Source organism: Terrapene carolina, unplaced genomic scaffold (genome assembly GCF_002925995.2).
Source record: "Terrapene carolina triunguis isolate 2854851 unplaced genomic scaffold, T_m_triunguis-2.0 Scaffold62, whole genome shotgun sequence".
Lineage (NCBI taxonomy): Eukaryota > Metazoa > Chordata > Testudines > Emydidae > Terrapene > Terrapene triunguis.
Window position 1 is genome coordinate 59,086,285 of NW_020664413.1, and position 19,584 is coordinate 59,105,868.

A 19,584-nucleotide genomic window follows, 5' to 3' on the forward strand; every position below is an offset into this window, starting at 1 on the left:
CTGCACCCCCCCGCCCCTGCAGCCTCTGTGCCCCCTGCTCCCCACTCGCCCTGCAGCCTCTGCACCCCCCTGCCCCTGCAGCCTCTGTGCTCCCTGCTCCCCACTCACCCTGCAGCCTCTACACACCCCCCGCCGCCTGCCCTGCTCCCCTCGCTCACCTGGCAGAGGGAGAAATGCGGGCTCCACGTGGACTAAACACTTCCACGCTGCTCTGTGGGGGAGGAGGGAGCGGGGGAGGGGGAGGGACTCTGGCTGCTAGAGGCCCTAGTGGCTGCGAGCGGCTTTCAATCAGGCCAGGCGTCCAATCAGCCACGCCGCACTCCACAGGAGGGGAAATCCCGGACATTTCTACTTCATTAGAAATCCCCCCCGGACGGCCATTTAAGGCTGAAAAAGCCGGACATGTCCGGGGAAACCCGGACGGATGGTAACCCTAGTTAAGGACACTTCATTTTTTCATTCCCCCCCCCCCCCCCCCGTTTTTGTCCCCTTTTTATTCTCTTCGTTCAAAAAACAAGGACATTAAATGTACACGCTAATGGTCAAGTTTGAAAAATCAAGGGGACTAAAGTCAGAAAATGAAAAATGTTAGCGTCAAATCCTGCTCTCACTCACGCTGGTGTAAATTGAGACTTTAATGGCACCACTTAGAGCATAATTTGGCCCAGTTTCTAGTGCAGTGTTAACTCAGCCGTGTTCAACATACGGGACGTTAGTAGAGCTATATCAGTTTACACCAGCTTAGGGTTTGGCCCCTGTAGTAGTTGCTACTGATGTTTTCTTTGTGGAATGTATCTTACTGTTTCTTAGAAAACATATGCCGTAAAATATACAAGACATGACACATGGCTGAGTTAATGTGGATTTAAAAGCCTTAAAAGTGAGGAAATTCAAAAAGTTGAATTCTAGATTTCTCAGTCTTAATGGTAGCGACCTTTTAAGCCAGTCTACCCTATGCAGCCACCTATGGACCCACACTTCCCCATAGGGCAACACATACCCACACATAGACATCTTTCAAACCTGCGCACCATTCTCGATCACTCATGTATGTTCCCATCTGTCTCTGGCATCTGTGGGATATGGCAGAGAGTGCATTCCTTGGTGCATTCCTTTCCTGCTTTCCCAGCTTTAGCTAGAATTCACCTCTTGGCTTCAAGAGGTTATAAGTTGCCAAGCAGCTTCACAATCAGGTAGGGGGCTTGGCACATCTTGAAAAGAGACTGGGGGAGTCGTAAACAGGGTATGGCCAGGGGGAGGGTAGTGGGTGCGCAAAGGTGGAAGAACCCTATTATAGAGGGGAAAGGATTTGGACTGAGCCCCCCCCCATGTGTTAATTTACAGAGGGTCTTGCAAACCTAAGGCCCTCTGTAAATTAAACTATTAATGTTGAATAGTTTTTTGCATTGGATGTGTGCACAGATATTTCTGTGTAAATCCGATCATCGGGACAGACATATGGGTTTGATCTAGGATGCTGGGGAGTAATTCATGGCTTACTTCCAGTTGGGAGTGAAAGATACAGAATTTGTAATTGTCTGTGTGTTTGTGTGCGCGCGTCTGCTCCAGACTTCCAGTGCAACATTCCTTTGGGGATGGAATCTGGCAGAATCTCCAATGAACAGATCAGTGCCTCCTCCACCTACTCGGATGGAAGGTGGACCCCACAGCAGAGCCGGCTCAACAGTGATGACAACGGATGGACCCCCAACCTGGATTCCAACAAGGAGTTCCTCCAGGTTCGTACAGGTCCCCGTGACAGGAAGAGGAAATCATCAAGGATGAATATTAGATCTTGATTTTATTAAGGCATTTGACACACTAAGCAAACTAGGGAAATGTGGACTAAATGAAAATACAATAAGGTGGGCACAAGTGCGTGAAGAATTGTATTCAAAGAGTAATTATCAATGGTTCACTCTCAAACTAGGAGGAAAGGTTTCAGAGGGGTAGCCGTGTTAGTCTATATCAGTAAAAACAACGAGGAGTCCTTGTGGCACCTTAGAGACTAACAAATTTATTTGGGCATAAGCTTTTGTGGGCTATAAGTGGGTTATAGCCCATGAAAATTGGGAGGATGTATCTACTGGGGATGCACAAGGGTCTGTCCTGCATCCGGAACTAGTCAACATTTTCATTAATGACTTGAAACATGGAGTGGAGAGTACGCTTATAAAATTTTCTGGGAGGGATAGCAAGCATTTTGGAAGACAGGATTAGAATTTAAAACTACCTTGACAAATTGGAGAATTGGTCTGAAATCAACAAGATGAAATTCAGTAAAGATAAGTGCAAAGTACTACACTTAAGAAGGCAAAATCAAATGCACAACTACAAAATGGGGAATAACTAGATAGGCAGTGGTATTGCTTAAAAGGATCTGGGGTTAATAGTGGATCATAACTTGAATATGAGCCAACAATGTGATACAGTTGTGAAAAAGTCTAATATCTTTCTGGGATGTATTAACTGGAGTGTCGTATGTAGGATATGGGAGGTAATTGTCCTGCTCCAGTGCAGTATTGTGTCCAGTTTTGGGCTCCACACTTTAAAAAAGATGTGGACAAATTGGAGAGAGTCCAGAGGAGAGCAACAAAATGATAAAAGGTTTAGAAAACCTGACCTATGAGGAAAGATTTAAAAAAAATGGATTTGTTTAGTCTTCAGAAAAGAAGACTGAGAGGGGACCTGATAAGAGCCTTCAAATATGTGAAGGGCTGCTATAAAGAGGACAGTGATCACTAGTTTTCCATGTCTGCAGAAGGTAGGACAAGAAGTAATCAGCTTAATCTGCAGTAAGCGAGATTTAGGTTAGATATTAGGAAAAACTTTTTACCTCTAAGGATAGTTAAGTACCGGAATAAGTTACCAAACGAGATTGTAGAACAGGGGTAGGCAACCTATGGCATGCGTGCCGAAGGCGGCACATGCGCTGATTTTCAGTGGCACTCACACTGCCCGGGTCCTGGCCACCGGTCCGGGGGGCTCTGCATTTTAATTTAATTTTAAATGAAGCTTCTTAAACATTTTGAAAACCTTGTTTACTTTACATACAACACTAGTTTAGTTATATATTATAGACTTATAGAAAGAGACCTTCTAAAAACGTTAAAATGTATGACTGGCACGTGAAACCTTAAATTAGAGTGAATAAATGAAGACTCGGCACGCCACTTCTGAAAGGTTGCTGACCCCGTTGTAGAATCTCCATCCGTGGAGGTTTTTAAGAACAGGTTAGACAAATATCTTGCTGGGATGGTCTGTGTTTACTTGGTTTTACCTGGCCCTGCTGCATCATGGGGGGGGCTGGTCTAGATGACCTCTCAAGGTCCCTTCCAGCCCTACATGTCTATGATTCAGGGCCGGCTCCAGGCACCAGGCACCCAAGCTGGTGCTTGGGGCGGCACCTGGAGGGGGGCGGCGGCGCGGCGCTGCGGCCGCCGGGGAGAGCGGGGCCACAGCAGGGCTCGCCGCCCTGCGCTCTGGCCGCCGGGGGGGGAGAGCCGAGCCCCAGCCGGGGCTCGCTGCCCTGCCCCCGGCGCTCTGGCCGCCAGAGGGGGAGAGCCGAGCCCCAGACGGGGCTCGCCGCCCTCCCCCCCGGGCTCCGGCCGCCCTCCCCCCCGGCGCCCTGCCCCCGGCGTTCTGGTCGCGGGGGGGGGGGAGAGCCGAGCCCCCGCCGGGGCTCGCTGCCCTCCCTCCGGGGCTCCGGCCGCCCCCCCCCCCGGGGGGGGGGGCACCGGAGGCTTTCTCGCCTGGGGCGGCGAAAAAGCCAGAGCCGGCCCTGCTATGATTCTATGATTAATGTGCTGTGGAGATGGGGAATTGGGGCTATAATACTGGGCTTAGCAACAGTTTTGTGTTGCCAGGCAGCTGCTGCAGTGTGCAGTATTGAACTGACCTCTAGATCACTTTTGTCAAAAGCATGGTCTGCTAGAGGCCCAGCCAGCATTGTCCTCTGAGCAAGTGCTGAAAGGGCACGCTGGCACTGGCAGGCACTGCTGTGCGGGCCTGGTAGCCAGCACTGGCAGAGCGACGCTGTGAGAAAGCATCTCTGCTGGACACCAAGCCAGCATTGGCAAAGCCCCACCATTGCACTCCAAACCTTCAGCTTTCCTCCCTCCCCCACTTTGAGCCACATTGAGTGTCCTGCTGTTAAACTGCCCCTTGAACGTAATAAGGCTTGTGGACTCTTTTATTGCCTTTGTGACATGCAGAGAGTCAGCGGTGGCTGAGCTGCTGTTTAGGGATGTCAGGATGACTCTGCCTTTGTGAAAGGACCCAGCCCTGCTGCTGGCCCATTAACATTCCTGTCCAAGTCCTGACTTGACCTTATGCCCCCTGAACCTCCATGGACTTTCTAGAGAGCTGAGAGAGAGAGAGAGAGTCTCCTGCTACTTACAAGGACCATTGACTCTGCAGCCACCCTGATGGCTGGAATCTTAAAAAAATGTTGTGAATGTGCAGCTAGAATAATATTGATTGTGCTGGAGATGTAGTGAGCATTGTCAGTGTGGATTTCAATTCGGGATTTCAGAGCAAAGGCTTTCTTTAGGCCCTTCATTAGAAACACATTGTCTCTCCACAAAGGGTTTCTGAGGGGCTATAGCGCTGTGAGATGGTGCTTGCTAATGGGCATTAAGAATTGTAAGTACAGAAGTGTCATTGCCTGAAGCAGATGTCGAAGGGCTTGTCTACACTACTGCGCGGGTTCGATCTAAGATACGCAACTTCAGCTGTGTGAATAGCGTAGCTGAAGTTGACGTACTTAGATCTACTTACCGCGGTGTCTGTAAGTCGACAGCTGATGCTCTCCCATCTTCTCCGCTTGAGCACCTCATTCTGGTGGAGTCGATGGGAGAGCGCTGAGCGATCGATTTATCCTGTCTATACTAGACGCGATAAATCGACACCCGCTGGATCGATCGCTGCCCGCCAAGCTAGCGGGTAGTGTAGACAAGCCCTAAGGCTACATTCGTGGCAGTGCTACCAAGCCAGATCGTGTGATCTTTTTTAACCCACATAACTAAAATAAACATTAAAAACATTGAAAACTGCTGCTCTTGCTAATTGGCCATCATGACTTTATTTTACATGGAAAAGCTCTGTCCGGTGGCTTCTGTCCCATTTAAAAGGACACAAGCATTCAATTTTAGTGACGATCCTGTTGTCTGGTCTGAGGGGAGACTTTGTACTTTAATTTATGGCCAAACTTCAAAGTCCTTAATCAGTTTCACCCAGTCCTCACACTAGCTAAATTCCTGCTGAGGTCAAACCCTGCTTTTTTCCCATTGAAATCAATGGGAGTTTACTTAAAGACTGAGTACAAACTGCGAAAGGGCATCAAGATTTTGCCCCTTGTGATCAATCACACATTCGTACACAGTCACTTAGCCTGTTTCATACTTAAACAGAGACAGAGACACTTGCAACATACTTTCCCCTCGCTTTCCCCCGAAAGTATAAAATTGCTTGAAAACTGCAGAGCATGAAACATTTTTTCTCTGTGGCATGTTCTTCAGTTAAGTGGTCTGAAAATCAGCCCTGGAACAGTACTGCTGAGTTTCCAAACCAGTGTGACCCTTGTTGCACAGAACACTCAAGCAATGCAGTGGCAAAAGCCACAGCTGTGTCTACAGGCTCTAACAAAAGCAAATGGGATATTAGATCCTCTGCTGGTATAAATCAACAAAGCTCCAATCGAGCCATGCTGGTTTGCACCCTCTGAGCAACTGGCCCTTAGTTTTTAAAAATGAGGGGATGATCCCGTCCATCGTGGGACGGATGGTAGTCACCATTTTCTTCCTTGTCCTCCTTTCCCTTCTCTCCTCACCCCCCGATCAGGTGGACCTTCGTTTCCTGACCCTGTTGACGGCCATTGCTACCCAGGGTGCCATCTCCAAAGAAACGCAGAATGGCTACTATGTCCGCTCCTACAAGCTGGAGGTCAGCACCAATGGCGAGGACTGGATGATGTACCGGCATGGTAAAAACCATAAGGTAAATGCATTGTCCCTTAACAGCTGCACCCGTGGGAGCCTTGCCATCAGCGGAGGAGCGGGAGGGAAAAGGCGAGAATACATTATACGGACTTAGGGATTTATTTTGTAAGGCCTGTTTTGCTGCCACTGCTTGGTCAGGGCTGACAGGCTGCGTGGGGAGGCTTTCCCCAGAAATGATCTTTCTCATCGATAGAGCGATCACTGTTCCTTAGAAAACCTGGCTGCTGTTGAGTCTTGCTCAGTGGAGAGAGCCTGCAGTATGTTCTTTGACTGCAAATGAAGGAGAAAATGCTTTTCACTGCCCGTGTTTTGCCATACAAGATTCATTGAGCATTTATGGCTGGAGCCCCATCCCCATGCTGGGTTAACAATCACAAAACCACATGAAACTGCAATTCAGGAGTTATTGAGGCCTGGAAATGAAAGGGCACAAATCCTAGGAGGGGATCACTGTGTCCCGGAGAATAAAGCGAACAATAAATAACGAGGGGCAATTCAGTTTGTCAGGCACACGGGATCTGCAGTAGCAATCACAGTTGGCAGTGCTGCTTGTGCCTGCTGTAGCCGCAGCTCCTGGAGGTGTGTAGTGGGGTGGGGAGGTGGGTTGTGTGTAATATGGATGTTTGACCCTTGGAGATCTTTGAGCCTCCAGATGCACCATGAATGCACAATGAAGGGAACGCTCGTGTGGCGCTGTGTTTTTGAGAGTGGGTAGGGGAACAGCTGACTGCACAGAGTGCAGCTGTATATAAAACAGACGTGGCTTTAGGAAGGTGCGGCACTGTAATTCTCCTGGGCTGTACAGGTGCCCTTTAATTAAAGGAACTTCTGAAATGCCCCTGAGAGCATCTGGCACTGAGGTTGGCTGCTGTGTTGGTGTCCCCTAGTGGATCGTGTACATAGGCACTATACAGTGCGTGGAACAGGAGCAGTTGTGCCACAAACAAGAATTTCATCTGCACAATCTGTTCTGTTACATTAACTGCTGAGGGTTGGGCACAAAACTGAGATGAAGGTGAAGTGATTTCGCTGGGACTTTATTTATTTCTTTTTCATTTTCCTGAGTGGGGCTCTCAGCCCTCCATTGGCAGAGGGCGTGAAACCCTTTGGCTCAACTTTGCAGCCATTCGTCCAAACATTTTCTTTCCTCTGTGTCCTCGTGGTTTCACCTACCCCACAAGTGTCTTTCAGTGTGTGTCTCAGGTTCAAACTAACTGTCTTAGGTGCTTATTTGGTCCCCATTACCATTGTATTTGAGCACCTCACACTGACGTATTTGTCCCCAGAACACCCCTGGTGAGGTACGGAGGGGAATGTGAGGCAGAGAGAGGCTAAGTGACTTGCCCAGGTCACACAGAAAGTCTGTGGCAGAGCAGGGAATTGACTGCAGGGCTCCTGTGTCCTATGATAATGCCCTAACCATTGACCGACTCTTCCTCTCAAAGCTCACTGCAAATCAACTAGCACCCCTTGGATTCACACTGAAAGCATGAAACTCCACATTTCCTGAAGATGGGCCTGACCCAAACTCCCAGATCTAAACACCTTTGGGCAGATTGGATCTGGAGCTGCACGTGGCGGCTAGAGCCCATCTCTTAAATGTCACATCTTCAGGGCCGGTGCTACCATTAAGGCAAACTAGGTGGCTGCCTAGGGCGCCAAGATTTGGGGGCGCCAAAAAGCGGTGCCCCCAATTTTTTTTTTAAAGCATTCCTACGCCCCCTCCCCGAGCACGCGGTCGCCGCTCCACTTCTCCCACCTCCCAGGCTTGCGGCGCCAATCAGCTGTTTGGCGCCGCAAGCCTGGGAGGGGAGGAGAATTAGAGCGGGGGCGGCATGCTCAGGGAGGAGGCGGAGCAGAGGTGAGCTGGGGTGGGGAGCTGCCGCACGGCTCCGTGGGGGGGGGGAGACGCCTCAGGGCAGAGGGGGAGGGAGCTGCCGCGGGGGGGAGCACCTCAGGACGGAGGGGGGGCAGGGAGCTGCCGCAGGGCTGGGGTGGGGGCGCAAGGTGGAAGTTTCACCTAGGGCATGAAACTTCCTTGCACCGGCCCTGCACAGCATTCCAGTACAAATTATCCGGCGTCTGTGGCTGCCTCCCAGCTGGGCCCAGGTTGTCTCAGAAGGCTCCTAGGCCTTAGCAGACCTCTTGATGAACGTTGGCTGAGTTTCCAGACTGCAACAAAACATACAATCAGGGGAGTTTGAAGTTTCATTGGGACCATTTTTGCGCAGCATAAAGAGAATGGGCAAAACTATGGTTAGAAAGATGTGCTCTGAAAAACCAAGTTGGTCAGGCTGGTGTTTAAATTGCCGTTTGAAGGAATTTGCAAGTCAGGGTCAGTTTCAGTGTGAAGCAGATTTAGATAGTGATTTTTGTCACCTCTGACTTTATCCTTCCCTGCCACGGGACTCTGTAGACATGAAACCAGATCCTCAGCTGGTGTCAATTAGGGCAGCTGGGTTGACTTCAATGGAGCTAAGTTGTTCTACACCAGCTGGAGATCTAGTCCACAAAGCGTGAGATCCGTCAGCCCAGATCCTCAGCTGGTGTCACTCAGTGCAGTTCACAGCAGTCAGTGGAGCTGTACTCATTGACACCAGCTGAGGATCTGGCCCCTTTGTATGTAGAAAGACCAGCTCAGCTACACAACCTCCTTCAAGCCCATTCTCTGCCTTAGTTTTTAAATATAAATCTCTCCCTCTTTACTCCTTTATGCTCATTCCAGTCTCTCTCCCTCTCCCTTGTGCTGGACTCAATTTAGCAGACACCTCCTGAGGCTGGTGGAGAAGTAATTGCTTTTTGGTGACCTGCCTAGCCTGAAATGAGGGTGACTGGTTTGTTCCCCTCCCCTTTAAATGTTCAGCCTCCAGCAGCAGCAGGATGAGTGCGGAACCTTCTGATTGGACTGTACATCCCTGAGCCCTGTAGCACAGCTCAGTGCATGGAGCACGAGCGAGCTGGCCGTGCTTCCCGTTTAACGTGAATCACTGCTGTTCTTTCATCAGGAAACCTCCCAGATGTCTGTATTTAATGTGCAGATTCCACACTGTTCCTGGTGCGTCAGTGCAGCTCTCCGCACGGTTCAAAGTGAAATAGTTGAGTGAACCGTGCCAGACAGATTTGTCAAGTCTGCCGCAGTTTGATTTGATGCCACGAGGAGTGGGGAGGGGCGGGGGACTTGGTATTCCTGTGTATACACATATAGATGGATCAGCCCATCTCCCTCTTGCCTGTGTAAGGTGGGCAGGGAGCCAAGCTTAACTGGCGCTACCCGCGAGTCGGCTAACATCTACATCTTCCTCCGAGAGAGATACAAAAGAGGAGAAGGAGTGAGCATAGGAGGGGTGGATGGCAGATAATGTTCTCTCCAGAAAGTGGAGGGCAGGTATGACCTCCCCTCCAGTGCTTATGGTGCCAAGGAAGAGGAAAGGGTGGGTAGATGTGGTGTTTACTGCAGAATTTGAAGGCTAGACTTCAATTCCTTGGCTGCTGTCAGCGTGGATACAGTGTACCAAAGGCAAGGGAACAGGAAAAAGGAGAATAAATTGGAGGAAAACAAGATTAATGAGAGCTCAAGGCAGTGGGGGACGACTGTTGTTGTCTTGCAGAGTGCTAATATATTTGGGGGAGAGGGAAGGGCGGGTAGCCAAATTGCAGACATGCTGCCTGAATGAGATCAGGACTAATCAGAGTCTTTCTGTTTCCACTCCTGTCCACCAACCTGCCTCCTCAGCCCAGCTGCTCCCAGTCAACAGGTGAGGGAGGCTGTGCTGTGCAGAGGAAAGCGATTCCAGCTTAGTCTGGGGCATTGCAGGCATGCTTCTCTCCAGATTTAGCCTAGAAAATTGTACACATAGGCAATACGTCCACAGTCATCTACATGAATGTGAAACAGACGTGCCTGTTATACATTAGTGTCTCTCTCTCTCTCGTACACACACACACACGTATGAGACATGGGCCCAGGGTGCAAAATATGGATGCAAATTTCCAATGCTCCCAAATACGTGGTTTATCTCTGTAACAGAGAGAAGGGGCAGAGTTGGGGGCTTCCTCTCTGCCATGCACACACACTGTGTATAATTACACCACAGAACAGAGAATCAGTGGACCCAATGGGCCATATTTCGAAGCGCAGTATAGTGTCCATTTACATCAGTCCCTTGTCAGGCATTTTTTTAAGATGTAACAAAAAGAACTTGAACTCTCACTTTGGACATCTGTGTTCAATGATCTGGGTGGAAGCTCAGTCCTGTGGCTTCTTTATCTAGAGAGCTGCAGGGAAGATCTAGCCCTCAGCCCACACTCTCCTCTGCACTAAGGTACCCGTCTCCCAAATCCTGACTTGCTTTCACTGTTTGTGCAGACGAAACAAGGATCACTTTGGATTTGTCCATATTTGGAAAATTAGGACCTAGAATTCACCCCTGGAGCTGCGCCTGTGGAGAACTACAGGTCCCAGCTCTCCTAGCATAGCTGCAATCCTATGCTTATGGGGCCCGATTCATCCTTTGTAGCATACCAGTAGCTCCCATTGCCCTTGGGTACCAGCTGACTCCCTGATCCAGGATTGGTCTAGGTATATAGGATCCTACACCTCTACCCTGATATAACACGGCCTGATATAACATGAATTCGGATATAACGCGGTAAAGCAGCGCTCCAGGGGGGGCGGGGCTGCGCACTCCGGCGGATCAAAGCAAGTTCCATATAACGCGGTTTCACCTATAACACGGTAAGATTTTTTGGCTCCCGAGGACAGCGTTATATCGGGGTAGAGGTGTATTATATCTTTAATGGGAATAACTTTTGATCCAGTAAAGGGCACACTCAGATGCAGAGATTCCGCCCCAGCGATGGCTCTCTGCCCAGTCTACACAGAGCCCAGTCTTGCATGCATTCCTCAGGCAATGCTCCCATGGCAGGCAATGGGAGTGAAGTGTAGAGGCTGAGGTGCACTGCTTTCTGTCTGGCTGCAGGAGCATTTCTCTCCCCTCCCCCCCCCCCCCCCCCCCCCCCGCTGTTCCTGGATTTAATAAATGCAGAACTATCCATCTCCTCTTTTCCAGGATCCTCACGCCACCAAGCTGCCCTGCTCCTAATTTCAAATCCTCCCTATCTGGCAAGAAAAATAATCTCCCCGACTTTTCTCCTTCATGCTTCTCTGTCTCAAATCCTGAAACCCTAATCCCGTTAACGCGCTCTGTTCCAGGCCTCTGTCTCCATGGGGTAACCTAATCCTGCCGTAAATCTAGTCCGTGCAGAGAGAGAGACACACGCAGCTGGGGGAGGAGCGGCTGCTATTCCCGCCCCCACCCTAGAAAACACAAAACCTCTCTCTGGAATGTCCCAGGAAATTGCACGATGACAAAAACAGCACTAAAAATAAAGAAGGCAAGAGACTGTCCCCAGCCATAAACTGCTTTTTGGATTTAATGGTGCTTTTCTCACCTTTGCTTCACTTCTGACTTGGCAGCTGGCAGGATTCCCACACCCGCTGGAACTAATGCAGCTTAAAAAAATCCCCTAGCCGACAAGGGGAAGTTTTAAAGTGAAGAGTGTCCTGGGTATGATTTACAAGTGGAGGCAGGAGGTGGAAAACCCACCCTGGCATCCTCCAGCCCCGGCTTCCTCCCCCTTCCCTGTGTTTCTGCAGCAAATTAATTAAGCGAGTGAGCTCTCATTGATTATCAATTTAATTTTACATGTAGACCTGTCGGCTGGACTAAAACGGAAGTAAAAATAAAAGTGTAGGGAGGGGACAGGCAGGCCTTTGATGCTGCAGTGAAAGTGTGTTGCCTTGGTGGCTGCTTAGAAGATGCTTTTAATTTGTTAATGGTTTTTACATTTGTCTTCCAACTCTGCCACCCTTGTGTGTGTATTTTCATCTATCACAGCCAGATCCTCGGATTGTGTAAATCATTGCAGATCCGTGTAAGTCAATGGATCTACCTTGATTTACACCATCTATGGATCTGGCGCATCATGTGTGTTGAGTGGCTTGCAATGTACAAAAGGTAGGGAGACAATGTGATGTTCTCATTGTGTAACAAAACATATCTGCTACCTTGGAGCGCTGGGTTTCACAAGTTCTCCTGCTGGTCCTTCCTGTGCTATGAAAGTTAACTCTGGGCATGATTCAAAGCCTGCTGAAATCAATGGGAATCTTTCCCTGGATCTCAAGGGGCTTTGGATCAGACTTTTAGTTAAAACAGATTCGATCAACAATAGATTTCTCACCAACAGGTCAGCATCCAGCAGCTCAAAAGAAGGAAGGGGGCCAAGGTTTCCAGAAGGGATCAGGGATGGTGGGTGTCTCAATTTGGGGAGGGGGCGTTCAACTTGAGACACCTTAAGGGGCCTGATTTTCTGAAAGTGCTGAGCACCCACCCTCTGAAAATCTGGCCCCTTAAAGGTGTTCCATGCTGGACACCCAAACACCCCAAATGCAGGCCATGTGCGGGTCTGAGGCTGATCCTGTCAATGCCGACGATAGGAAAATTAGAGGTAACGTGTAGGAATGCAACCAGCTTCAAAAGGGGTTGAGTGTTTAGGGGATTGACAAAAAATATCTACTGGAGTAACGCAAAGTAAGTAATCTTGGAGCAAGTAGCCAAAGTTAAGGGATCTGATCAGGGCAAAGATCTGGGACTTATTGTGGAAAAACCATTAAAACTGTCAGCCCAGAGCAGAGGTACAGTAATAAAGGCGCAGGAGATACTAGGGCCAGGTCTGCACTACAGAGACTAGAGCAGCATAGCTCTGGTGCGGGAGCTGTGCCGGCATAACCACTTAACACAGACTCCGCCTACACCAGCAAAATGGATTTTTCCATCACTGTAGGGACGCCACCTCCCCAAGCAATGAGAGTGAGGTTAACCAAGCTGCCTCTACACCTGGGGGTAGGTCATCCCCGGGTGCCATAGCTATGTCGACCTCAGTGTTAAGTGTAGACCAGGCCTCGGTCCTATAGTGTATAAGAGGTGGTATTGTTACTGACTAAAGCGCTTAAAAAACATACCACAAGTGCTGCCTCCTGTCTGCTTTGTTTAGTATTAATCTCTGCGCAGTACCAAAGGGAGGATGCAGCAAAGGCAACAAAGATGCCAGCTGGCTTTAAAAAACAAATTGGGGTCACTTCGGGCCTGCACATCCTTACCAGCCGCTCCTATTGATGGGAGTTGCACGTAACTCATAACCAAGGCCCGGATTCAGCACAGTTCTTACATGCGTGCCTAACTTGAAGCACAAGCTGAAGTGCTTCCCTGAATCGGGTTCTGTCTGGGGAAGGAACGTGGCCCTAAGTTCTGAAGCCAAATGTAAGGACAAGGGACTCGTCTCATTAGAAACAGGAGGAGGATTTCAGGCAACCTAAGAGATGTTTTCAGCATTACAAAAGAGATTGATAAAGTTATAAGGCCCAATACTGGAATTTATTTCATGGGTGTAAATCCAGAGTCACTCTGCTGAAGTCAATGGCACCCTATCCCGAAGTAAATTCAGAATTAGGCCCATGTTTTTCATACTGCAAAGGGAGTTCAAAAATTAGGTAACATAAACCAGGAAACAAGCCAGAATGGGAGTAATCAGCAAATGGGCCAGAGTGGGGGTAATCCTCAAATGGAATAAATTATCAGGAAAGGTGCCTGAAACGAGGAGGATAAATACATCTAAAAGAGAGACGTAGATGTGTTTGGAGAAGGAAGGGATTGATGCACAGGGTGAAAAAGCAAGAAACTGGGATTATATTTAAACCAAATAAAAGGTGGTTACATTAGAGCCGGATAAACATTTCCCGTTCTCCTGTCTTATGTTCTTAGGTGATTTGCTGCACGTCAGCTTTTCAGATGACATAAAGCTGGAGCCTTTGGTTTAGGGTGGAAATATATCCTCTCACTCAGAGTGTCGGCCTTCTCTCTCTCTCTCACACACACACACACTCTCACTGAGCCTTCTCTCTCTCTCTCACACACACACACTGAGCCTTCTCTCTCTCTCTCACACACACATTCTCTCTCTCTCTCTCATACACACACACACACACAGCCTTCTCTCTCTCTCTCTCTCTCTCTCACACACACACACACACACACACACACTGAGCCTTCTCTCTCTCTCTCTCTCACACACACACACACACACACACAGCCTTCTCTCTCTCTCTCTCTCTCTCTCTCTCTCTCTCTCTCTCACACACTCACACACACACACACACTCACTCACTCACTCACAGCAGCCACCATTTGTCTAGCCCTCCTGCTGGAAAAAGGGTGTTTGGTGACTGCTGAGCAAGGAAAGGATGGGAAGTGGGGGTCGGACAGGGATAAAATAGGATATTAAAAACCCATAAACCATGCTGTGTTGCTAAACAGTACCAGCATGATCTATAGTCTCTGGATTAGCATTTCTGTTGAAGTTCATATCTACTCCAAATCCCAATTATCAACCAGATTTGCAGACAGAGCCTTGCACAGCCCCCATCTCCTCACCACCCCATAACTAACGCCGTAACTTCCTAGAGGCAGGATCCCAGCACTTTGCATGGAGCGCAGAGTTCAGGTTGCGGCGCTGTGAACACTGACAGCAGCCGTCACGGGTTTGGTGCTGAATTACTCTCTCCCTGCTGTAACAATCTCCATGCCCCAGTGTGTTGGATTCCAGGAGAGCTGCATTAATGTGTCCTGTCTGCAGGCTTTTAAAAAAATATGTCAGTGGGAGCCTTGCTCCTGTTCAAGGCAACGGGCCAGGTTACAGCCTCACTTGCTTTTCTCCGAATCGCAGGGATCTATGGTTGAATTATTTAACTCTTGCCTCTGACAGAGGTGAGCCAGTGCCAGGCATTTTCTTTCTCCTCCCTCCTGGTTTACTCTCAGATAAACTTCATGGAAGCTCTTGTGCTTAGCAAAGCATATGCAGGATAGGAGAGAGCATAAAGCGTAGCCAGCGTTGCAGTGTCTATGCAGTTCCTGGCTTGCAACAGATGATGCGCTAACCCTGAAAGCCTGGCATGCTCAGAAGGGAGAGCATCCAGCTTCTCTCTGGAAGTAATGACTTCAGCGCCCCAGGGTGGGCAGTTGTAGGGCACAGAGAACCCGTTTAAAACTACACTCAAGTTGGATGTTTCCTTTTTCACTTGTTCCACCCGATGGCACTGAAAACTAAGACAGACCCACGAGTATACCGTATAATGGAAGAGCGAGTGAGTGAGAAAAGACGCCACATGGTAGTTATTGATTATGGCCATCTGGTAAGACAGTAGCTTGTTTGTACCATGCTGGATCACAGACTGCCCCTGAAAGCTTTCTTTGACGTGAGTGGCACGGGTGGTCATTGATTATAAAGAGGCAGCCACAGCATGGTCCTAAATAACGATGCTTCGAACTTGCACACTGACGTTCTCTGTAGATCTCCGTACACGTCACAAAGATGGGAAAGGGCTATTATCTCCACTTTAGAAATGAGGAAACTCAGGCACAGAAAAGTTAAGGTCAAAATTGGCCTTTTATTTATTCAGGTTTTTAGGGCCAAACATCCACTGCTCCAGATGAAGCCAATGGGAAAGGAGGCCCAAATGGACACCCAAAATCAGAGGCCATTTTTGGCCTAAGCGACTTCCCCGAGGTCACACAATGAATCAATGGCAGCGCACCCTGCCCACTCCAGCCAGTCCAGCTCCCTGTGCTCTGCTCCTCAAAGCTTCCTGCTGCTCGGGCACTAGCCCATCTTATAAAGCCCCTGCCCGTCCTTTTGCTTTGCGTGATTATTTTGCTTAGCCAAGGACATCCTGATATTTCCTCCCCATTGCAGGTATTTCAAGCTAACACCGATGTCACTGAAGTGGTCCTGAACAAGATCCACGCTCCGGTGCTGACTCGGTTTGTCCGGATCCGTCCCCAAGTCTGGCACAATGGGATTGCTCTCAGACTTGAGCTCTATGGCTGCCGCATCACAGGTTAGGAGATTTCTAGTTCTTTCCCTTCTTCCTCCCCCGTCCTGTTCCTCTTGCCTGTGTGAGCCTCTCCTATGTAAAGCAGAGCAAAGGACATTAATTCTTCAATACTCCTTCGGGACAGGTCACAGACACACCCCGCCCCTAATTCTGCCTGCTTTAGCCTCCTCAGCAGCTGGCACTGCCGAAGTCCTGGCCTTGCAGGGGGAGGACACACCCAGGCTTTTTGACAGGACAGACCTTTTGTAAAGGAAGCTGTGACCGTACGATCAGCAGCCAGGACGCTGCTATGAAAGAGATGTTTTTAACAGACTCAGAAGTAGATGTGGGTGAGAAGCCAGCAACTGGAGGCAGGGGGTGATTTGCACAGAGCTTCCAAAAGCGAGGATGTTCTGAACGTCCGTTGAGAGGTTCCTGCAGCCTCTGAGGGCTGCAATAAAGGGAATTACAGCTGGTGTAAGTGTTTTGACATTTCAGTACCTAGCAGTTAAGCGCAGTGGGACGTTGCCCTGTTAGCATAACGCTGACACACTTCAATGTGTTATTGTATGGTTTCCCTCTCTCCCCTGCTCCTTTTCTCTCCGTGCAGATTCACCCTGCTCCAACATGCTGGGGATGCTTTCCGGCCTTATCTCAGACTCCCAGATCTCTGCCTCCTCAATCAGAGGGTACGACTGGTCCCCTAGCATGGCGCGGCTGGTCAGCAGCCGCTCTGGATGGTTCCCACGAATCCCCCAAGCCCAGCCAGGGGAAGAATGGCTGCAGGTGGACCTGGGAGTCCCTAAGAATGTGAAAGGAGTGGTTATCCAAGGGGCCCGAGGAGGAGACAGCATCACCATGGTAGAGGCTCGATCCTTTGTGAAGAAGTTTAAAGTGGCCTACAGCCTGAATGGCAAGGACTGGGAGTATATACAGGACACCAAAACCATGCAACCCAAGGTAGGGCCTGTCTATCGGAATAAGACCTTTGAGGACGATAATACTGGGTTGGGTAGCTCCACATCCAGCCTTTGCCCCACTCACTGTCCCCGCTTGCCTGTTTTTCTTCACAGTGGGGTTGGTTAGTCCTCAGAGAGAGCACAGCATGTAAGGGCTGTGGTGGTGTGGGGATTGGGCCATCAGCCCCAGGCTTTCATGACATTATCCCCATATTATTGCACTCCATACCTGCCCTGCCTGGGGAAGGTCTGATTCCCTTCATCTCCTGCACCAGCCACTGAGAATGGAGAGCTCTTACTGGAGCTCCCATCCAGTGCCTGGTAGGAGCCGGCAGAGCTGCTGGTACATCAGGAGGAACCTTCCCCTCCAGGAGTTGTGACCATCACCCATGCGATCCTCCCAGCTCCTACAAGCAGGAGGATGAAGGAACCCATTGGACAGTGTGTGGTTTCCCTGCAGAGAGGCTAAATACACCTTTTAAAGGAAGATGCCTTCTAGGTGTTACTTAGGGTACGTCTTCACTACCCGCCGTATCGGCGGGTAGCAATCGATTTATCCGGGATCGATATATCGCGTCTCGTTAAGACGCGATATATCGATCCCCGAATGCGCACCCCGTCGACTCCGGAACTCCACCAGAGCGAGCGGCGGTAACGCAGTCGACGGGGGAGCCGCAGCCGTCGATCCCGCGCCGTGTGGACCCCAGGTAATTCGATCTTAGATACTTCGACTTCAGCTACGCTATTCGCATAGCTGAAGTTGCGTATCTTAGATCGATTTCCCCCCCCCCTCCCCCGAGTGTAGACCAGCCCTTACCCTCTGAGACAAGAAGGTGATGTAGGACACATGATGTTCTCCACCTTTTCTATACCACAAATCTCTTTTTGCCTATGGGGACAATCCTGGAACCTCCCTTTCCCATCTATGTGGGACTCCCACTGCCCCCAGATGTAGCACTTACGGGACAGGCAGGATGATTGTGATCCCCCTGCTCTAAGGAATTAAGTCATTGGATTCTAGTGAACTTCTTCGTGCATGTGTGTGTGAATGTTTCTCATCTTGAAGGCTTGAAAGAGTTGAACTTTTTGCAACACTGTAACAATCCCAATCCCACAAATGAGTCTTGCAGGACTAGCTGCAACAATAAACTTAAATTTGATCCCAATACACAGGCAACCGAAAGGGGAGATGTGTGCAATGCTTGTTCAGTAGCCACTGCTTAGACACTGGGGAAAAATGAGAATTCAAATGATCCCAGACAATAGTCTCTCTATAAAGCCAGGGACAAAATGTGATGTCATTTATGTTGGAAGCCAGTGGAGTAACGCCAGCCTTGCACCAGCGTGTAGCTTGGATGGGAATCTGGCATGGGCAATATAAAGTTTGGGCCGAGGCATGTGGTATGGTTTCATTAGAAACAGACTCTGTGGTTCTCTTGAGACTGAGTTGGGGACAGCATATGTTCACTCACAGAGCTACAAATTGGAAAAAAGATCCAGAGTAGTACAGCCAAAACTGCCTGTTTCAGGTAACACAGGACAGTGCCAGATCTGCGCTATCTAGGCTGAACCTGAGCTGCCTTCTAATGCAAGTTTGTTTTAGCCTCTTGTTTTCCTGCACTTCCTTCCCCATTTTCATACTTTGTCCCTGATCTGTCATACATGCATGGACTGTAGGATAGCCCCAAGTCTGGAAATCCTCCTCATGCTTCTGTAGCTTACTGCTACAGATACCTTGTTGTATCTACTGTGCTTCAAGTTCTTTTGCTTTATGACAATGGACAGTGATTTTGGACTGTGGAACAAAAGGTTCAAATGAACATGAACTAGTAATTGGTTTGCCAGAATGCTTCATGTTCCAGGTTTGTTGGTGGATAATATACATGATGCATAGAGTAGCTTCTCTCTCTTTGCAGCTTTTTGAAGGTAACATGCATTATGACATCCCTGAAGTCCGAAGGTTTGACCCTGTTCCTGCACAGTACATCCGGGTTCACCCAGAACGGTGGTCTCCAGCAGGGATTGGGATGCGTTTGGAGGTGTTGGGCTGCGATTGGACAGGTATGAACCTTGCTTTAATTTCTATACCTGGTCAGTAGGACATGGTGATATTTCTTGAAATAATAAAGTAGGTGGGATATAGTTATTTCTCTCTCCCTACATTCCCACAGGAGGTGGTGTTCTAATTCTGCAACCTCAGCAGAGGTAAACCTGAGCTGTGAAGCTACAATTTAGACCATGATCCAAATCCAAACTTTTCCATACTAAAATGTGGTCAGATTTGGTGCTCCGCTTGAGACCAGATCTCGTTGCAAAGTTTGGACCCAGATTCAAGCTATCCCAAAGTTTTGCAGGATTCAGATGTGGGGTTTGGGCGCAGGCCTGTCTCTGATTCTCATTTACTATCTAAAGGGCGATCATTTCCCATTTTTAATGTTAATAATTATACTACACACGTGTTTAGAGGCCCTAACCAAGATCAAGGCCTTGTGCTAGTCATTGTACAGACATGTAGAAAGAAACAGTCTCTCTCCTGAAGATACAGGAGATACAGCAAGATGCAGAGTGACTATACAAGGTCACAGAGCAGGTCATTGCCAGAGGCAGGAATAGAGCCATGGTGACTTGATTCCCAGCCCAGAGTCCTGTCTGCTAGATCTCTGCTAAGGAATTTTTTCTCTGCCGTGGAGTACCACAG

The 19,584-nt window shown here is 49.1% G+C and overlaps 1 protein-coding gene across 1 annotated transcript in view; it reads left to right on the top strand.

Moving 5' to 3' along the window:
* The window catches only part of NRP2 (neuropilin 2), a 122,959-nt gene that overhangs the window by 48,533 nt on the left and 54,842 nt on the right, over positions 1-19,584 (top strand). Inside the window, exons 6-10 of the mRNA XM_024206359.2 lie at positions 1,570-1,739; positions 5,842-5,997; positions 15,807-15,951; positions 16,538-16,887; positions 18,803-18,947. Of these exons, the coding sequence (XP_024062127.1) occupies positions 1,570-1,739; positions 5,842-5,997; positions 15,807-15,951; positions 16,538-16,887; positions 18,803-18,947 (966 nt within the window). The remainder of the gene's footprint in view (positions 1-1,569; positions 1,740-5,841; positions 5,998-15,806; positions 15,952-16,537; positions 16,888-18,802; positions 18,948-19,584) is intronic.